The sequence below is a fragment of the Anopheles funestus genome, chromosome 2RL, assembly GCF_943734845.2.
Source record: "Anopheles funestus chromosome 2RL, idAnoFuneDA-416_04, whole genome shotgun sequence".
Taxonomy (NCBI): domain Eukaryota; kingdom Metazoa; phylum Arthropoda; class Insecta; order Diptera; family Culicidae; genus Anopheles; species Anopheles funestus.
Genome location: NC_064598.1, coordinates 48801578 through 48822784, shown reverse-complemented (window position 1 = coordinate 48822784; position 21207 = coordinate 48801578). Strand labels below are relative to the sequence as shown.

Here is a 21207-nt window from a genome sequence, read left to right as displayed (position 1 = left end):
GTTACCGTACTCGTCGTAATGATTCTTTCAACACACTTTACACGCAAATTGGTGAGAAAAAAAACGGGTGAAATGCAGCAAGTCTAAAAATATTCCTCCCACATTATGGCAAAATCTTGCTCCATCCTTTCGGGTTGTAATTGAACGAAGCCGGGGCTGGGTTTCAGCTATTCGATAAACATTTTTTCGGAAGTAAGTATGGTCTACTTTCATCCAGTTTCAGTTGTTTTGCTGCACTTTTTTTCCCTCCTCTGTATTGTGTGAGAATTTTTATTTTCCTCTCAATGTACCCTTCTTCCAAGAGGTACGTGCCTGGCGGCCGTGTGGAATGTGCACAGAACGCGCCCGAATAAAAATGTTTACCGACCGACTGGCAGGAAAATAATGTGCCGATATTATTGCACAACCCGGGACCCGGGGCTGGTTTCTGGCTGGAGAGCGCAGTGGAATAGCAGCTGATTGTTTTTAAATTGCCCATTTTTTCTACTTCCCAAATGGACGACGGGATGCGCCCATTTTTATGGCGGGCGCAGACAGATTTGCATCGATCGATCCTCGCTTGAAATTGTGAAGCAGAAGGTTCTTTGTTATTTTACGTTTTTGTAATTTGAATGTTAATTCTTTTGGACATTATTTTCAAAACGAATATTAAAAGAAACTTTTCTCACTTCTTTTGCGTGTTTGCATGCCAATGTTTATGTGCATCATCAGCAGCATCACCATCAGCAGCACGAGTTGGTTGGAATTGATTATTTATTGATTTGCAACGCATCAACGCTATAATGTGCTGTAAGTGCGTGTTCTCATGTCGCTAAACATCGTCCGACCGAGTGCTGCGTATCGTTCATCACACTTAATAAAGCGTCGAACGGAAACGGAGAAAATCTTATTCCCCTGTTCATACGTTTCTTTGGCGAGTGACGCTTTTGCGGGGGAGCGAATACGCAAAACAATTTGTGTTTGGATTCGGATTAGTATTCGCACAGTGGTGAAGAAGTTGGATACAATTGGACCCTGGGGAAGGGGAAGGGTTTGGTATGTTTATTTATGATTGCATTCTCCTTTTCATCAAGACGCCCCTTTTCGCCCCGGCATGTGGAAAAAACCCCCAAAGTTCCATCTTTTTATTACCAGATGGACTAATATGACTGTGGGCCAATCAGTTAGAGACATTTCACTTTTGTTTTTCCTCTTTACATCCTTAATTATTCTTGAAGGAAAATAGTGGAGTAATGTATGTAGGCATAGAGGTGGTATTATGTGGTACTGTTTGGTATGCACAAAGTAAATTCATTATGTGTTCATTCCATTGGTGATTTGGTTTTATTTGGACTACAATTACCTGGAAGGAAATGTATGTAAAGAGTGCATAAGCGCACTGAATTCTTTTGAATATTTATTTTTGTTGAGTACTTTATATATTTTATTTCATTACAAATACAATTTGTTGGGCACAAATTCAAATGAATTACTGCAGACCAACTTAAACAACATAGAAATGTTTTTTGAATCGAATTGTGTGTGGGAACTTATATTTGAGGACATTGATTTAGTGAAGCAGAGATCTTTCAGAAGCCCAAAAAGCTTTAAAGAATGGATTTTAAGTATTTTCATGTAAAAGTATGCAACTTCAAGAGTATGTAAAAATATTTGTAAAACTATGAACACAAAAGTTGATCATTTTATTAATATCGAGTTTTTGATATCCAGAAACTGTCGATTCTTCAAAATTCATTGCAAGATACTTAATTCAAATAATTTTTTTATAAAAAAATCGTGTGCTTATCTAGTCTTACTAGGAAATGTTAAATTAGCAATAAAATGGTGGAAATTTTCAGAAGAAAATTTTAATTGTTGAAGGCAAATTTGTCAATTTTAACAAAAATATATTTGTCACAATAAAATTTTTAAGAAATTTTGTTTAAGCATTTTAAAGAAAATACTCTCGACAAGCACTAGTAAAACACTTCACTATACCATTCCTAGTCAACCGGATTACCAAACTTGGTAAGTAAGGAGAGAAATATTAACAAGAACTTCTTTGTTTAAAACATCGAAGATGAAAAATGAAACATTTTATGGAAAATGTCACACCAAGTAATAATTCGCATTAAAAAAAAGAACAATCCAATCCAAGATTTGATTGACTTAACCAACCAACCAAGAACACTTAAAGATTAACAAACTTATGGGACGGAGAAGGAAACAATCTTTGAATTGCCCACGCCTTTTTCCTAATCGATTTGTTACAGCTTATTGGGTTGGCCATTGACTTCTATTTCGCTTGCCATGTTTAGACGGGTGACCGCCGTCTTGAGGAATGGGACAAGCTGAAACCACCCACCCCCAAAGTGGGGGGTGCAGAAAATATGGGTGCGTTGTACGACCCTTCTTTTTGTTGCTGCTGCTGCTGATTGACGTGGCTATTACATACGTCGTCGTGGTCGTCGTTGTTAAAGCGCAGACATTTGTGTGAAGTTAGGATATTGTTGATGATGGGCACAAGCAAAGGGAAACACTTTCTGCAGCAGCAGTAGCAGTAAATCAATACGTACACAAAAGCGCCATCGCGCGGCCCAGTAACCGCTTCCATGCGGCCCATTATGATGTCGATGATGACGATGATGGTAATGGTTCCGATGAAAGGTTTTGATGCGCTATGCTTCTGTAGCTGTGGTTTGTTTCTTCGTCTTTTGGATCGGATATCAGTTTACGAAGGTGCCTGCATTTTTTTTCACTTTTACGCGTTTGAAAGACCCCGGATGTGTCAGCTGGGTCGGAATATCACTTTATAGGTGGTCCTTTTTTTTGGGTGTCACTAAATTCTCACTCGCATTTTAAATCGGCACAGTATCGTTGTTCTACACTATGTACATCAAGGGATCAAGAATGTCGGAGTGGATCGAGTATCATAATGTTATTAGCAATTTCGTATGCTTAAGTTGATTGATCACTAACTGAATTTGCTAATATGAAACATAAAATAAAGCAAAATGGCTGCTTTGAATTTTATTGAAAACACCAAGACACAAAGTCACCAATGCACACAAAACCATTTTTTTAAAATAATTTTATCCTTCTATCATCTAACATAAATTTATACAGTTCAAACATATGGGCAAATAAAATTGTACAAATATTAGCAGATTAGCAAATGCCATTAATTGTAAAGGAAATAGAAAAATCTCCGTGTGTCTATTCTGCGTCGAATGTTTTCAATCGTGAATTTCTTGATTTCACACCAACACACACGTAATTGTAATCGGTACACACATATCCTTTCCGTCGTTGCTAGGGTAACGCACACGTTTCAATGCACTCTACACATCCCTCTGCGATATACATATGTTGATAGGGGGAGAAAAACTAAGATTTTATATGAAAGAGGGACGGAAGCAAATAAATGCTCAAAATGGATTTTGGGAAACGTTTTTATACGTTCATGAAGAAATATTCTTCGCAAAAATAAAACAAAAAATCACACAACAAAAAAAATGTTTCAGAATAAAAATATTTATTAAAAATAATATTTCACAGGATAAATTTAATAAACGTACGCACTCGGTAAGTTCAACCGTTTTGCGTAAGTACAGCAGCGCGCGTCGTGCGCGTCAGCTGGTTTGCCGTCCCTTTACAGATAGGTTCAACAGACTTTTAACACAACCGAGGGTTCTTTCCCATCCAACGGGACCAAAGCGGAATCTCCCTCGGGAAAGCAAAGGGCTGGTAGACTCGTCGGCGAACACACAGGGGGGCGCATGTCGCCGTCGGGACGTTATGGTTTGATGCATATATTTTCAGCATACAGTTCTTTCGCTCTCCCTTTCGCACTTTCACTCGGAAATCCCTTTGGTTTTTGGGCATTCTGTTCTGGCACCGTCGGAAGAAGCAGCCGAGAACGCACAAGAATTATGCTCACACGTCCGGCTTGCGTACGACAGACATGGACGGGTTTTGCGGTGTTGCTTTGCGCAAGTGACAAAGAACCCTACGCAAGCACGGTTTTGAATGATGTTTTTTCTTTCTTCTCTCTGCTCTGTTCTTTGTGTGTGTTTGTCCATTTTTTTCGTTTGTTCGTAAGCGATTATTTAGCATAAAAAACATCCGTACAGTTTGACTTTTAATTTACGATCAGCGATCATTTTGCTGACAAAGTGAAACATATTTTTCCTAAAAATGGAGCACACAATAAACGATATTTAAAAAAAGAAGAAAAATGGAACAATTAGAAGTATATGAAGTTTTGCAAAACATTTCACAAAAAAAAAAATAAAAGCACCAAAAAACCCAACTCTCGCGTGTTTGGTAGTCTTTTTTATATTATGAAACGTACACAAAATATTTGTTGAATCATAATTGACGATAACTATCGAACGAGAGTATCACGTGCCAAAGGGTGGTTTGGTACAGAAAAAGTTAAACTTTTCTGTATTGGCAAATTTGACGCTTGCATGAATTAGTGTTGAACTAAAATAATATTTATACCAAAAAAAAAAGATCTACCAAATCAGCATAAATCTATAGTTAAAATTTTGGCTACAAGGACGGCATGATAGCCCGATTACAACAGTGTGTGTCCGCGATGGGTGCGTGTAAAAAAGAACTATCGAAACATAATATATTTCTCTCTATTTCGTGTTTTTTTTTTCATTGTACACTTCCATTTTTTTCCCCAACTTGAAACACGCAGTTTTCGGATGGTTTCGTTACAGCACGAACTCACGTACGCAACAACGCACGCACGCACTCACGCACGATCGTTGAGAAAATGATTCATCGAACCACAAATTCTTTCCTTCACAAAAGCACACACACACAAAAACACACACTGACTGGACGGTAAAATTCGAAATTCGACAAGCAAAACGGAAGCAGACGGAGATCAATTAATTTCCGATTTGTTCGTTTCCGACTCGTACATACAGTTTCGTACCGGAACTTCAACGTTCATTAGCAATCAAAGCACAAATTTAGACGGTTTAATAAAGGAAACATATGTCGATAGTTGGTTGCTGAAGATAGAATAAAGCTTATTTCTTTTAAACGGTTGAATCTTACATTCTCACTAACCGCATGATCACGTGCACTTTTGCTTTCTTCACACCAAAAAAAACCGTAACACTATGCCCTATGACCACAAACTAGTTTACTCTTTTTATCCCGGCACGTGGATATGCCTTATTGCTTCCAAATTCATTTTATTTTTTTAGATACACTCTTAATTATTTCACACTACAAATAACCAAGTTAACACTTAATGATCGTCAACGGGGTGTTTTTTTTCTTTGGGGTGGAAACCACACAAAGTAAAAAAGGAAGCAAAAAACCACTAGGTAACACTAAAACGTTCGAACAACCGACGCACATCCGTACGGTTTGAATGGCAAGAGAGAAATGATTCTGTCCCAGCATAAAGGAGAACTTATGCTTTCCCACCGAACGAAGAATGCTCACGCGTACTAAGGGTGGCTCGGAGAATATTACGCCTCACTCGGAGAAGTGAGAAGGTGAGATAGATGGTGAGTGAGAGAAAAAGGATGAGAGAGAGAGAGACACCACAAATATGCTGCTGAACGTTTTACATATTTATCGGTGGTTATTTATTGCAAAATGTTTTAACAAAACAATTTTTGCATCTCATAAATGCTGGATAAATTAAAAAAGGATAAATTATTTTAACTCGCGAATATTTTTTGTAAAAAAAAATAAATAAGTAATGCAAATAACACATTGGTATCTAACATTAAATAAATTAAGCAGTAATGAGAATATTTCATAATTCCAGCACTTAAAACCCTACACACACACACGTGGGGTCGAAAATTGGCTCGATTGTCCAAAAAATGTGAAGAAACAGTATGGCCCATTATGAGCCAACGCATTAATAATGGTCGCTACTTAACCCGCCAAACAGTCAATGCTGGCCGCCGGGAGAAAAATTGTGTGTATGGACAGTTATGTATTTTTCCTTTCTTTTTTTTGGTGGATTTGCTTCATTACAACTGTTTCGTACCAAATGCCCGGTTAAGCCGTGTCAAGTGAAGTGGCAGCAGCTAATCCAAATGGATTACGATTACGTGCTTGTTGTTCGTATGCGTTCTGGGGGCGATCATGCTTTTGTTGGTGAAGAGCCCTTTATATTTCGTTGCAGCATGTATGTTACATGGGATGTGTGAATTCCAAATTGAAATTCGTGGAGCAAGGAAATGTTGCGTATTGTTTTATATATATTTTGAGTACAAAAAGGATACCTTGGTTATAGCTTTTTATTTGAAAATTGATAAATTTCTCAATCAACTTCTTGGAAATCGATCTTCTTGGATGAAGCTTATTTTAAATTCATCAAACCCGTATCAAACTTATGTAAAGAAAGGTGCAAGAACAACTTTAGAGTTTGTCCTGTTGTAATTATGCTTTATGCAGCGTTTCGCAGATGATATTGTAATGTCATTTCATGCTTTATATAAAAATGTCTTTCATATGACATATAAAAAGGTAAACACAATTAGATGACATCATAGACGCGTCAGATGACAATAAGAGCGATTACGGCTTATTGTAAAGCTACTATATTAAATTCATAGCAGTCGAAATTGTACATAAGTCTTACTGGGCTCGAGTAAGTGTGAAACTTGCAACTATAAACACGGACAAGGATTTGGTATTAAAATGTGGCTCTTCTGTCATCTGAGGCGTCTACGATATCACTTGAGAAACGCTGTAATTATGCTGTAACATTTTAGGAATTATTTTTATAAAATTGATTTTATTGTCAACAAAAATTTAATATAACGAAAAACTACTTCTCACCAACACCAGATCAAGGCACCAGCATTTGATCTTTAAGTTATACCCAGAAGCGATCTTTCTCACCTGAAATGAAATGAAGCAAAAAAAGCACACGTTTAGTATTGCACTCATTACAGTGAAATTTAATTAGCAGTTTGTGTATTTCATCCAATCAGTGCAATGCAATTGCGCCACCGTGTCTCAATCGTTTTTGTTTCGCGCACATCCTTGCACATCCTTAGGATGGTGAACCACGAGGAAGGATGGTTCCGTCGGAATCAGGTTCGTTCGAAAGATATTAAATCCCTTCGGTGCAATTTCGACTGCATGATTCGCTTTTATGTCATCGTTGCAGTCATGGCCCTGTTTTTTTTGTGCATCCACTGCAGTGTATGCAAAAATACCTAAAGATCTACCCAAAAAACCATGCCCCCCCAAAGCGATGGATCGATCCACAGGGGGGAAAAACTTGGAAAGGAACCTGTTTGTCATAATCAAATCCTTCTCTCTCTCTCTCTCTCTCTCTCTCTCTCTCTCTCTTCCTCTCTATCAAAGAGTGGAACATTTAGCGAGGAAAAAAGAAATAGAAATGCAGCACAAGATGGAGCACATCCATCTCGGTGACATTCACGTTTCTCGTTGCATGCGGCACCGGGAAGATTTAATATGCTTCTGTTGCTGACTTCGAAAGGATGTTTCCTTCGTTGTGGCTGGGCTGGGTTTCAGTTTTGAGTCCTTGGCCAAGGGTTTCGAATAATGGTTGAAAAAAAAAACGGCACAAAACGAACAGTACCGTACTGATGAATGTACTTTCAAAAGAACACGTTCACGGCACGTTGATAATAATTCGAAACAATAAATTAAGGTTTATTGCAGTACGTTGGTGGATGAGTACGTTTTTATTTGAATATGATATAAATATGAAAATTAGAAAACAAGCTTATTTCGATAGTGAAGAGAAATAAAGGTATTGTTAAATAAAAAGAACTGAAAACTCAAGTTTGACAAATACAATTAGTAACATAAAGAAAAGATAAAAACAAATATATGTTAAGAACCTATGTTGCATTAAATTAATTGAAGTCGCTTGAACAAATGTTGCTGCATTTTAAGCTTGATTAGCATTTTATAAAAATTCAAATTATCAAAATTTACATATCAACTTGTGTATGGGTTTTTTTGCCCTTCTGTTGGATGTGCCCTTTACAGACGATTGTTACTTTTTATGCAAAGAAGCTGGCGTGAAATAATTTGGAAATGTTTGTTGAGGCAAATGATTGTTAAATATCAAACAGCATCAGGTTAACTGTATGAAAGTGATATTTGGATATGACATTTTTTTTATATCTATAATTACCCTATTTATTTATGTACTAAAAACCCCAAAACTGCTTTTTTTCTGTTAAATTTTTACCAAAAGACCCCTTACGCCCCGAAAGAGGAAGAGAAACCCATTTTACCATTTTCTCATTACTTTCCGGATATTGTAAAAGAAAAGTAAAAAATAAGATTATTCACAAAGAAAACCCAATACCTACAAACCCACTAATGGTGCACAAATGAGTGGAGGAAAATTTAACATTTTATGACACATCTTCCCATTCTTCCAAAGCGAACCCTTTTTGTTACGTACATTAGACTATTTGTATTTGGAAAACGGACGAATAGTAAAACGCACACACACACATAAACACACAAACATTTCCACCAGTTTGCGGTTTTATTAGCGCAAATTATTGCGCCTAGAGTCCGCCAGAGTCTGACGGCAAGCGTGTTGCATGTGAGGATAATTTATGTGCCACTAATTACGCGTCCCAAAAACCTAGGGTCCCCGAATGCGCCCCAAAAAGGCGCTAATGTTGTGTGCCTTTGGGGGGACACAAATGGCATTGTTTAAGTATGGTGCCCGATGGTGCATAATTGTGCTGGAACGGATAAAGCGGATTGGAGGGTTTTTTTGTTTAATGTTTACTAAAAAGGATAATAATGGTTTACAAATAGCATCATACATGTAAGATATATAAACACATTTCAAATTCAATATTAAAAATGTTGTCACCAAAAAAAAACAAACTGAAATCAAATCTATTTTAGCGCTAGCAGGAAGGAAACATGTCCTAAAAGATAAAGCTCGACTTGCGCTAAGCTGCGACGTGGAAAGATAATGCGATGTATCTCCCCCATCATCGAGACAACTGGAGCTAGTATCTACAACCCAACGACAAGGACACTCACAAAAATCAGCCATAAAAACCACCGCTCAGTGGAGTCGAAATATCAACTAGGAATGGTTTTATCAGTCAATCCTCTTCCGACTCTGGTGGTGTCGACGTCCTTGGGGAATCCGTACGCTAACGGAGCTACATTTTTGTCCTTTTTCCTTTTTTCCTTTTTCCGGCACTTCAGTTTATGAGGTTACGGAGCGCCGGATGTGGTTAAGATTTAAGTAAAGCTCCATCGGAAGGTTCCATTCTCAACAAAATATGAAACGATTAGGTAGCTCGCGTAGTAAAGTTTTTTTTTTGATAAATTTCGTGGATGTTTCTTCAGCAGAAATTACTTAATATTATTCACTTCCAGTCATCCTTTTAAGCATGATAATAGTGAAACAATACGTTCCCTGGATAAATGTTTCCAGGCAAAGGTAAAGTTTTCACGCGTTAAACCTGACAGCATCCACTCGTTCATCCCGTCCTATTTAGGGGCATCCTTGTGGAACTTGATGCAACGAATTGTAGGAACTCCGCAACCGAAGCGACTAAGGATATTACTTTATGTTCATGTTGGGTAGGTTTTTTCGGTTGTTCTCTCCTTTTCCAATGTTTTATTTCTCCTTCCTTCCTAGTCGCTCTCAAGCTGCCAAGCTTCGACAAGGGGAATTGTCGAACGGACGTGTGCAGAAAAGGATCCTCTTATAGTTTGCTGTTTGCCATCATTTTAATGGGATAGGATCAAAATGATGGAGAAACCATGGAAACGTAACGTAGATGCAGCACGTTGGTGGTGCACTTGGCCCTTGCCAAGACAACTGCATTCGCGGGAACAAAGCATAAACGGAGCATGTCTGAGATGGACGCTGCCAAGTACCCTGGGAGGTGAAAGATAACTTAAAGGTGGATTACTGCAATTTCGTTTTGTTGCTGAGGATGGTCAAAAAGAGAGAGAGAAAAAAAAATACTCCACACCAGAAACGATGAAGATGCATTGCACCATTGCCTTCCATTGTTGGAATGGAAAAGTTGGATTTTATCGCGTATAAATAGGATACAAGAAATATTTCTTTCCGGCTGGACGAACAAACTTTTTTCACTGGTGATGCGCAATTTTTACTGTACCCTACTCTCTCCTAAAGGTGGTCCACAGGTCGGGGAATACTACGCTAGTGGAAAACGGGGAAAAATAAAACATTTTACTGACAACTTTACCAAGGTGAAGTGCAAAACGCGCGTTCCCGGACCGGAGAATGGGGTCCTATTTTTAGAAGATGCCAGATAAGATACCGTGGACACTGCGGACGGACATTCATTCGGTCTTCGGTAATATGCTTCTGTACCAACGGTAAAGAACGATTCAATTAAAGTAAATCGTGCGGAAATGGAAAGGACGGATTTTATATCTTCGCGTACCGATTGGAGCGATTGGTCCGTCTACACTCCCGCCGATACCAATGGGTCAGGAGCGCGCCATCAACGTCACCGTTTGTAGCAAGGGGGCGAACAGGGGGAGAACCACCAAGGGCAATCGTCGCTGTCGCTGTTGGCAAATTTGTGACACTTTGTGACAGTGTGCTGATTGGAGTGTTTTGCTGTTTGCAAGAACTGTTACGGTGAATGGAATTGGTTTTTTTCTAAGTTCTAAGTGCTTTACGTTGCAAATAAGTATAAATTTTGCTGATAATACGAAAAGGTAAGTATTGCATTTGAAATAAATGGAAAATTGCTTGATATTACGTTAGGAATGTTAGCAAAATGGAAAATGTTCTAAATTTGGTGTGAAAATAATATAAAATTGTTAAACGCCTAAAGGTATGCAATCGTTAATACAAAATCGTATTTTTAGTCACACACACCTCGAAGTTGTGATTTTAGTAGCTCCGTAGACAGGTTTTAATTGATAATATTTTAATGAGACATCTGATAGGAACAGATTGGCCCCTATTACGCTGGTTGGTCTAGGCCATGCTAGTCGTAAACACACTTTAATGCCATTTATTTGTCTCATTTCATTATAAACGACGCCCAAATGCGAATGTTTCGTGTCATTTACATCGCTCTCGTAAATTGAGTTCATCATTTTCTTTTCGTGCACTTCAACCGAAAAGCACATATCATGTTACATGGTAAAAATTTTCATTGTGAAGAAATTACTTCCATTTTTATTTTCGTTTCATCATCATTTTGCGAAGCGGCTGACACGTTTAATGATTGCTCGGATTCACTTTACCAAGACCAAGAAACGTCACATTAAAATTCTTGCCCGATCAAAGCAACCAGCAGAATCAGTTTCGGTTTCGGTGTATGGAAAACGAAGCAACTTGGCGTATAGTCACCGCCGCGAGTGTGTTTGACGTTTTATAAAATATGTCATTCGAGGTTTTATTCGCTACAAGCGGTGTTGGCGCGGTGTGAGTTTATTGTTGACTTTTCACTGATATTCAATCGTGCTTCTTTTGGGATCCCGACCATTCCTTATCCGTCTTTTTTTTTTTGGTAGTTAATCATCGAAGCAACCATCGTATGCAAACGTGGGATGTGGGTAATAAAAACAACTAGCTACCGGCGAGACGCGCACGGTTAATGCTTTACGAAACGAGCACCACAACAAATTGGGTGTGAGATGTGACGAATTTCCAGACAAACATTGGTACTGTGCGGTGTACCCAGTGCTGCCGTTATGGATGTTGCTTAGAAGAACGCCAAAGAACGCAAACCAACAGCCATACAGCGAAGTAAAGCGAAGCAAGCATGGTAAATCTCCACTTCAAATCACGCCACCAATTTGAAAAAACAAAAACCGCTTATAAAGACTAACACAGAAAAACTGCAGCAGCAGTATGGTTTAAGCTAGTGAAGAAGCGGGACACTCCACTCGAAGGTCTCCTGCTATATCAAACCGGGCGTCGCGTTTTGGGGATTGCGTCTGGGAGAGATTTATAAATAAAATCATTGAGAAACCAGGGAAAGATGCAAAACGATAAACAGGCTGTGGGATGTGGTGTATTTTCTTACCACTTACCACCCACCGCTTACCCGCTGTGTGCGAGGAGAGAGAGAGAGAGGGATTCGCTCTTGAAGGTAGGTTGAACAGTTACGTTCTTGCCGGCTTAAGTACACCACACGCGACGACGGTGTTGCGGGTGAATTTTCATTAGTGATGGGACTGGATACTACACACACGCGCGGCAAGGGTGGACTGGTGCAACAATAATAATTTGATCCACTTCTAAACATTGACTCACACCGTACCGCCGTCTGGGAAGGTGGAAAATTGTCACCCCCATTGGTTGGTTTACACTTTGGGAATGAACGTTTGTTGATACTGTTGCCGCCGACTTGCGGGAAGGCGCGAAAATGGGATGGGTTTTTCCAACGATTCATCTCAAAACATATACGGCGGTCGGCGGCGTTTGCAATGACGCTGCAATAGAGACGTGAAAAACGATTTTCGCAATCGAAACTTTTCCCTTGTGTGCGTGTTTGTGTGTGCAACAGGAGGGGCGCCGTATATTACCGGTGGATGGGGGGGGAAATTAATTTATTTCCAACTCCTGTCAGTGTTGTGAATGACGTGAATGAAAATTTTCACTGACAGCGCAACGCGGTTGAAAATGTATTCATATATCCCCCAAAAATCGGATGGGAGCGAAATTTCCACTATGGAAAAGGTCGTGTTGGAATGAGCAGGTTTTAATTATCGATCGGTACGAGATTGATTTTTGTCTCTCCCTTCAGCCTTGAAAGAAAAAAAAAAGATTAATTAAAAACGATCCCATGGTGGATACCATAGTGTACAGAAAGAGGAACACTTTAAAAGAGAAAGCACAAGTAGGCTTTGATGTTTGGTTGGTTGCAAAAAAAAAGCGGATGGAAACCCGGATAGGATGCGCTAACTTGGATTGACATTTTCGATCGTTTAAATTGATCTTTTAATGTAAATTATTTTTACACCTATCGACCTTTAAATTGCCCAGCTTGATGAATAATTAAAGAGCTAACTTTACAACGTTGCCCGAGCTAGTATCCTTACGATTGCGGTCCAAGAATGACGATGGCGTGTACACAATGTATGTACAGAGCATTCGGGGAACAGCTTTGAAGATGCCCGTACGTGTAGTAAAGTTCTACATCCCAAACAAAAAGGGGTGGAAAAGATGAATCCAATTTCTCTCATCCACAGCATGCTCGGTCGTTTACGTCGCCAAAGTGGCCAGCCTGGCTGTCGGCCAACATTTGTCGTCGCCAACCTCGGCACCGTGGGAGGGTAGCTGACGGCTTGGCTGCCAACAGAATCAAGCGAAGTTTGCTGTCTAGGTGGAGATTTCAAGTGTCTCGCCCTGTTCGGTTTCCTTTCCCCCTGAAATGGGGAAATAGTTCGGTAGGTGGTGTCTGGCATAAATGACGGAGTGGCCAAAATTGAACGACTTAAGGCACATGAGAGTAATACTGATAAAGGTTGTTGTTTTGCACGATGAAAACTGTTTTTTAAGGCTATTGTTATGTCTGTAGGGTACAGTATGGAGCAATAGGAGCATTGTTTGTCGAAAACAAATCTCCTACTGAAATACTCCTACTGATAAATATAGAACAGGAAAAATAAAACCGTAGCCTTATGGAATGAAGAACAAACAAGTTATTGATCTAACAACATGAATGTACATTCAAGATTACATCTTGATGTTCAGCTGTAAACATGTAAACTTACCCCCTCAATTGAAACAATGAAACATTTATTTACAGTAATTACATTGCTAAACTTTTCTCTCAAGCTATGGTTCGTCAAAAACTGCTCCCCAGAAGAAGTTATTTCGAAAGAACACCGACCGGATCGTTCACTGTTTTGTCATTGACATTTGAACTTTTGGTCGATTTTGTTTGCGAATGTACACATTTTTAATGTTAAGCCCGAAATAAGCACCTTTAACGATTTAACTTAACCAACGTAAGAATAAGAACAGAATGCGACAGAAAACACTCCAAAAAGCTACAAAAAGAAAAGACGAAAAGTTTCTCCTTTCAATCGTGATCCTATCATTCTTTAGTGCGAGCAAATTGAATTTTCTCAAACTGAGCTCAGCTCAACTCCTTTTTCCCTGTGTTCCCGGTGATGAAACTGAACCAGCTGTAGGAAAGTTCCCCAAAAACGTGCACTTTGCTGAGCAGGCGAAGAATTGTGAAGACATTCCGTTCGATTTGCGAATGGCAATAAACTTTGTCGAAAGGATGGCAAAAATGCATCGGTAAAGGATCGACACAAAAAAGGCATACGGACAAACATTTTGGCCTTAAAAGATAGAGGTAGAGTTTGGCATGTGGACTGATAGCTGCTGACTGTAGGAAGATGCCAAAGTTCCTTTAACGCAATTCTGGTGCGAATCGATCACGAAAGGTTTTGTCGAAATTTGATCGAAAATGAGACTTCGTTTGTTGGACAGGTGAGACTTTGGACTTTAATTTTCTTTTGCTGATTCTAGCCAAGTGTGTTCCAAGTTTGAGGTATCGTTAACTAGACTTCTTTCCGGCTCAGTAATCGATACGTTGTTGTTGGTGAGTTCCTCAGGTTGGCTGGCAAATAGCATTATGTAAGCAGCTGAATAAATCGATCCAATTTTTGGTAGGGAGAGAGTTTTTGTTTACATCAAACTTGTAATCGTCTATGTTTTGTTTTTCCTCCAATAGAGATACTACCGGCCACGCACCACACTTCGGCATGTCATAACTGACAGGGACAGCGTTCGAGTGGAGTATCAACGTGTTCGAATAATTACCTATGTAGGTCAAGGGCAGCGGCTAGAGTGTGTTAATCTGTGTGACTATATCCCACGCAAGAAAGGATCGATGCTAGGTGTTTGTCTTAAAGTTGTAATTTATAAAACAAATCATCCTAGATTAACCTCACCGTAGGAAGTTTCTCACCACATCTTTGATGGTCCCCATCCCCAAAAACGCAAAAACCCCGTAATAGTTGAGTTCCCATTTGTTCCTTTACCTTATCTCATAGATCCTGCGACATTTTGTTTTGTTGGTGTTGGTGTGTTGTAGTGGAGTGGCAGCAGCTATTGACTGCTGCTGGGAGAAACTTCCGGGCGATGGTTGATGTGCGTCGCTACTGGTGTACACTTCTTATCAAAACAACACTAGCACTGACTGGTGTGTACACGGAAAACTCACCAACGCGCTTGGAACGGATTGAATTGATGAAGCTTTGTGCAAAAGCAAAAAATTATACAAAAAAATGTTTTAATGACCAAGAAAAAACATAAAATCTACAGAACACTTTAAATATTTTAATTTGTTCACTTATTCATTTGTTATTATATCTCTTTTTTTATATGTATTTTTTGTTTCTTTTTCTCTCTTTTTCCATCTCTTACTAACGTTTCACGTGAGTTTTTTTTATTTTTCTTTTGCATTACGTTTTTACAACACTGCGGAGTCATTTACTTGCACACTTTCGTGTTTTGGCCCAATATTTAACAGCTCGATAAACGATACAAATCCGTGAGAGAAGAAAAAGAAAAGAATCTAACACATTGCTATCTCGTTCCTGTCGCACTGCTCCTTATCACGGCAACGCGGGATGAAAGCATCCTACGAACTCCCAAAAACGGAACCGGAACACTTTCGCAGACCCCCTCCCGCCCTATCCCTTCAATCTTGAAGGGCAGACGGATCTGCTTCATCCTCTCATGCGGTGGAACAGTAGTGAAGGACACGATTCTTGCCCAGCATCATCGTTTGCTGGTTATCGATTTAAGGTAAAGAAGTTTTTTTTTATTACTTCCTTACAGGTTTGTACAAGGAAAAATAGCACTCGAATACCCGTGTGTGTCTCCCTTGTTTGCGCAATCGATCACATTCACACACACACACATACGCGTACATGTACGCAGACGGAAAAAGGATTCCGACACGCGTCGGTTGAGAAATGAGAAAACACAACGCCAGGATAGTTAGATAAATACTACACTAAAAGAGTATGTAAACCTTTTCGAAGAGGACATACTTGGCACTAGTATTTAGAGCTTTAAGAATGATATTTTTCAATGAATTTATTATCCTTTTCTTGACTCTCAAACGCTTCAAAGTGCTCCAAACGGCGAACGTAATTGTTTGCTACGTTCACATAATTCTAAAAACACTGACTTTTCCACTCACTATACAACTGTACTTTTAAATTTTCATTAAGCGATTTCTTGTGTGCATTTTACCGGAATTACTTTTGCACACTGGGACACTGGGCTTTTCTCGCCTTGGACGCGGGTTTTGTTTTATTTTCACGAACCAACGCGACACGCCACACACGGCAGGACGGCTGTACGTACGCACGCGATCGTCTTGTTCCTTCTTTTTTGCTTTTTGGGAAAAAAGGGAAAACCTTTCAACTAGAAAACACACCCAGCAAACTACCGACAAACGCCGTTACGCCGTAGCTGGTGATATAATTTTTGTTTTCCGAACCTGTGAACGCGTATCGCGTTTTGCGTTTCGACCAAAAAAACAACAGATTTTTTCGCCCGTCAAAAAACGCGAGACGAACCAAAACCGTTGTTTCCTTCCTTTCGAGTTCGATGTCGTTGAGAGAGGCGGCGCGCGTACACATGTGTACGTACAAATAGGGGAAAGGATAAAAGTGAGGTGTGTCTGTGTGTATGTGTAAAGGGCTCGCACACACACACATCTGTGTTTGTGTGGCATTTTCCATGCAGCACACATACACTTTTGCACACCGTTAGTCTTGTGGAGCTGAGGGAAATTCGAAGGCGATTGTCAACATGCGGTTTTAGGGGTGGAATTGGCAAGGTGAAAATAGAAATCCTTTCTACTACATGCTCATAGTGTGACACAACTATTAGTAAGATGCACGTGTTTGATGAAAGATAATTTTCATGAAAATGAAATTTAGGAAACTTTGAGTTTTGCTTCCTGTACATGAAAAACCAAGTCCTTTCTCATTCATTCAACTTCCATTTAATTTTCTTCATCGTAAGTAAAAGGTTTTCCTCCTTTGAACCCTTCAATGTATGTGTGCGGCCAGTAGGCTTTTCAAGATTTGTGGCTAAGTGTTCGTCCTACGACCCTTGTGCTGGTATTTGTGCTATCTGACCGTAAATTTCCACACATTTGCGCATGCGGAAAATGCATCGACCCACCAATCTGTGCGGGGGGTGGCGGCGGTATGGTCAGGGAACAGAAAGGGAAGAAGCACAGTACATTGAACTGAAGTTGACAGGGATGGGATGTCATAATTTGACAGCGATAAAACCGACTGTGTGCTTACGGTGGTCTGAAGCTTTCAAATCGGGGTTGTTTTAGCCATTTTGAAAAAAGGCTTTCCCACTTGTGGAGCTTTCGCTTGGAAGTTAGCCGAGACAAGAACCATTGATTAAGGATAACGGCAGGATGATATGCTTGTAGTTTGTTAAGAAAATATTCATGGAGAAAATTTTTTACTTTTTTTTAATTTCATAATTTCATAATTTTGTTTTGAAACAATTTAATTTCATACATTTGTATTGTATTGAGACAGTGATGGAATTATGGTCATAATTATTTTTAGGGCCTAAGTTTGGAAATATTAAAAATGGTACATTATTGATCTCAATTTCTGACTTATTTGTTTACAAATAATTAAAATTGTTTTATTGCAAAAAGAGAACATAAACCAAACATTTTTGTCTTCTGAAATCTGAAAAATTTAATGAAAGTTCTTGATAAAATATTGCACGAATTTAACGAATTTTTACCCCACCAATGGAACTTGTTCACCCTTGTCGTTTACTTTTATGAATGTTTATTTTGTGCTGTGTTTGCTTTTAATCACATCAAATGATTGAACGCAGCTCGTACGCATTCGGATTGGGCGGTGTGTAGCTTGAGAAGCCTAAGAACGGTCGAAAACGATTGAATTTCCAAGCTATAGAATTAAAGTTACAGCGTAATGGAAAGTATAACGATAATGCTTCAAATCCTTTTATGTATGCCTTAAAACAACGTAGAAATACATATTTTTTTGTTGGATAATTTTTAAATCGACTTACCTTGTCTTCAGCCTCTTCGGCTCGTTCTTCGGCTTCGATAACGCGCTGCTCCAATTCGGAGAGCTGTTGGAAGAAAAAGAAAATAAATAGTCAGATTTTAAAGAAGTTTAATACAAAAATATGTTTCTTTTAAAAGAAAGTAAGGTAAATATCCATAATGGCAAGGTTCTAGTTTCTGTCGCGACAAACAAAGTGTGTCTCGGATAAAGGGGCGATGTTTTCCCTTCGCGGTACAAACGTTGACAAATAGGTGGCGCTAGTGTTGCATGAAAACATTCTGCGGTGTTTTCTGCAATCATTTTTCGATGAACTACAGATTTATGAGAACAATTCCTCTTCACGCTCTTCCGTTTTTCTTAAAGAAAATCGTTTAGGAAATATTTGACAAAATTTATTTAAAGTGTATTAGTCACTGTTCTTGGTAGATTTCAAATTTTCATCTCACCCATACCTTCATCCCATAAAGCTATGTTTTAAAAGTCAGTTTCAAATCTCCACATCTAAGAACCAGTGTATTTCATTTTCCCACATTGGCCCGTAATTAAGTGATAGCAAAGTTTGCTCACCGTACGATATCCCGAATCACTCGAGAGATTTGTCAATTTACGAACTTCGAAGGCATCGACTTTAGCCGTTTAGCTTTGCTTCTATAATGAGCAATCTTGTTGCCGTTCGTTTGGCGGACGCCTGACCGACTGAGTCCATTACCAAAAACGTTCCTAAAACCGACTTCTCCATCGACCGCCAACAGCCAGTTGTTGATGATGGCAATTAGTGCTAATTAAAATTTCGTTTCGTGAACGAAATGTACCCCCCATTGCGCAAGGGATATTTTTGGCTACACCAATTCCTATTCAACAATCGCATCAAACGACTGGAAGAATGCACCGGAACCGTATAGAAAAGGGAAAGCCTTCATCAACCGGCAGCAGCCCGAATTTAGTAAACGGCCGCACAGCGTTAACGAACATTTCAGATTCAAATGAGACGCAAAAGCCACACGGTGGCAGTGCGAAAATACAAACTAATGATCATGGGTACCGGGACACTTTCGGATCCCTAATGCCACACACACACACACCCTGCTGGGGGATGGTTTGGTCCGGTGCCTTCAACTTGGGATTTTTGTAGGGATGCAGTGGCAAACAATTGGCATACCGAAAAATGGTCGACGATTTTTTGTTGTTGAAAAGATCCTCATTAAAGTGAAACAGCAAGAGTGGTTCGTAGTGTAGAAAAACGTGTCCGGAATCGTCGGGAATGATTTAATAAAAAGCGCTTTGCAGTGGAAAATTTGGTTTGGCAAAGAAATGTGTGCAAATGAGGCAAGCTTTGCCGAATGAACGGATTGTGGCTTTTGGGCGTAATTAAAAAAAAAAGCTTTACGTTCAGAACGTTTAGAGCTCGGGGTTTGGCTTTAGAGTGTAAGTAAATCCTACGCCATCGAATTAATCGTGGGATTAGGTCGACGTTTAAGTGTGAAGTATTCGATTTTATTTAAAAATGTGTCGTTTTATAGATACGAATGGGACACATGATTTATTTATTTACATTATTTACCTGATATTTTTAATAACATAAATAAAATGTTTAAAGTTTTAATGAAAGATAAGTATAAGTATGGTGGTCATTAAGTGAAAATTGGTTTCATCGTCGTACATCAATTTTACGCTATTTTAAATTTACGGTCAACAGGTATTCGTCCTGGTCCCGGTATAAACACTTTTCCTAAGGGTCGGAAAGATGGCAAAAATAATGAAACGCTCAGCAAACTAACAGCTTCCGGGCATTGTGCCAGGGTTGCTTACAAGCGTTGGACGCTTTGGGAAATGTAATTATTTAGAGCTCGACTTTTTCAGTAGCCAGCACAGCACAAATCGTTTGCTTGCGTTAAAATACTTTCACACATTTTTTCCACCTTTAGTAAATATACTTTTTCCGCTGTAAAAGCAAACAAACTTAAAAATGGTGGAAACGAAGGCGACAGGCATATCGCACCCAAGCGATATCCGCTGCTAAGCCTGCTTAAGTGAAAGAATTTCCGGTTAAATCGAACGAGAAAATCGATCGATTTTCTACGGAATACTGGCCATCCATTGGTAGCCGAACACGGGGGGGGGTAGTAAAATGCGAAGAAGGGACGGGTTTTGTTAGGTGGAACGTGTTGAGAAAAATCAGAACGCTTCCCGGCGAGCGGTGAAAACTTCGTACCCGTAACCAAGGTCTAATTCAATCAACCGATAATTTAATGATCGTTCGTTTAAAAAAAGAGGGAGAACCAAAAAAAAAGCAGGGAAATCCACCCTCACTTGTACTGGTAGCGGGCATTTTCTTGCCTCGTGGGATGGAAAATGGGGCTGGCGCTAGGAAATTCTGTAACTTTCAGACGATGATTGAGCTTAAATGTGATGGAAAGGTGTAGAACACACCAAAAAAAAAACTGGAAGCATGAAAGGACACCTTAATTATGGAAAGATGACTGATGATATTTTGGATATGTAAACTTTACAATGAAGAAGAAAGGGATTTAAAGTTTTAAATTAATTGTTGAAGGGATGATAATTTAGCGCAAAACATTTCATTCTACGAAACGTTTATGTTTATGTTTTGTAGAAAAAACATTTTTGGAACAAGAAAGAGCTGCTGTTACAATTTAAACTCAATACATTTTTTTTAAATTTTGTTAACATACAAATTTACATACTTTTACATACTTTTAAATATATTTCAGAATATCTTTGCATCGGGAAATGGATCCGTTGTATCAACATTATCACAGCGAATAGCGTGATTAATTGATTTTAAATATTTCAATATTAAATATATATCAGCAACTTATAGGCATGTGCAACCATCCCGACTTATAATCTGATTATTTGGTAAAAATAAGTCTAGTAAGCCAGAAATGGCCGGCGTGTCCTTGGAGGTCGTGAAGCCAAGAAGAAGAAAAAGAAGAAGACAAGTCTGACTCCAAACGATTTCAAGGCATTGACCATGTCAATTGTAGAATTCGGTACGGCATGACCCATACTCCTATTATCTGAACGCAACTACGAAGAACTACAAATATGTTCGGATTTTATTCAACGTTGCGAAAGAGATGGGAATCACCCTGTAATCCCTTCTCAATTTGAATTTATCATAAGTTTTTTGTTAAGAAT

The 21207-nt window shown here is 39.0% G+C and overlaps 1 protein-coding gene across 12 annotated transcripts in view; it reads right to left on the bottom strand.

Annotated features, from left to right (window-relative positions):
• LOC125760876 (uncharacterized protein CG43867) overlaps positions 1-21207 on the bottom strand; it is a 192115-nt gene that overhangs the window by 17820 nt on the left and 153088 nt on the right. For 9 of the 12 annotated variants that reach the window (XM_049421426.1, XM_049421429.1, XM_049421428.1 and 6 more), the window contains one exon: positions 18047-18109. In XM_049421426.1, the coding sequence (XP_049277383.1) occupies positions 18047-18109 (63 nt within the window). Of the gene's footprint in view, positions 1-2555; positions 2967-5058; positions 5714-14994; positions 15209-16216; positions 17557-18046; positions 18110-21207 lie in introns of those variants that run through there. The other 3 variants (XM_049421433.1, XM_049421432.1, XM_049421434.1) reach the window with 3 other exon arrangements.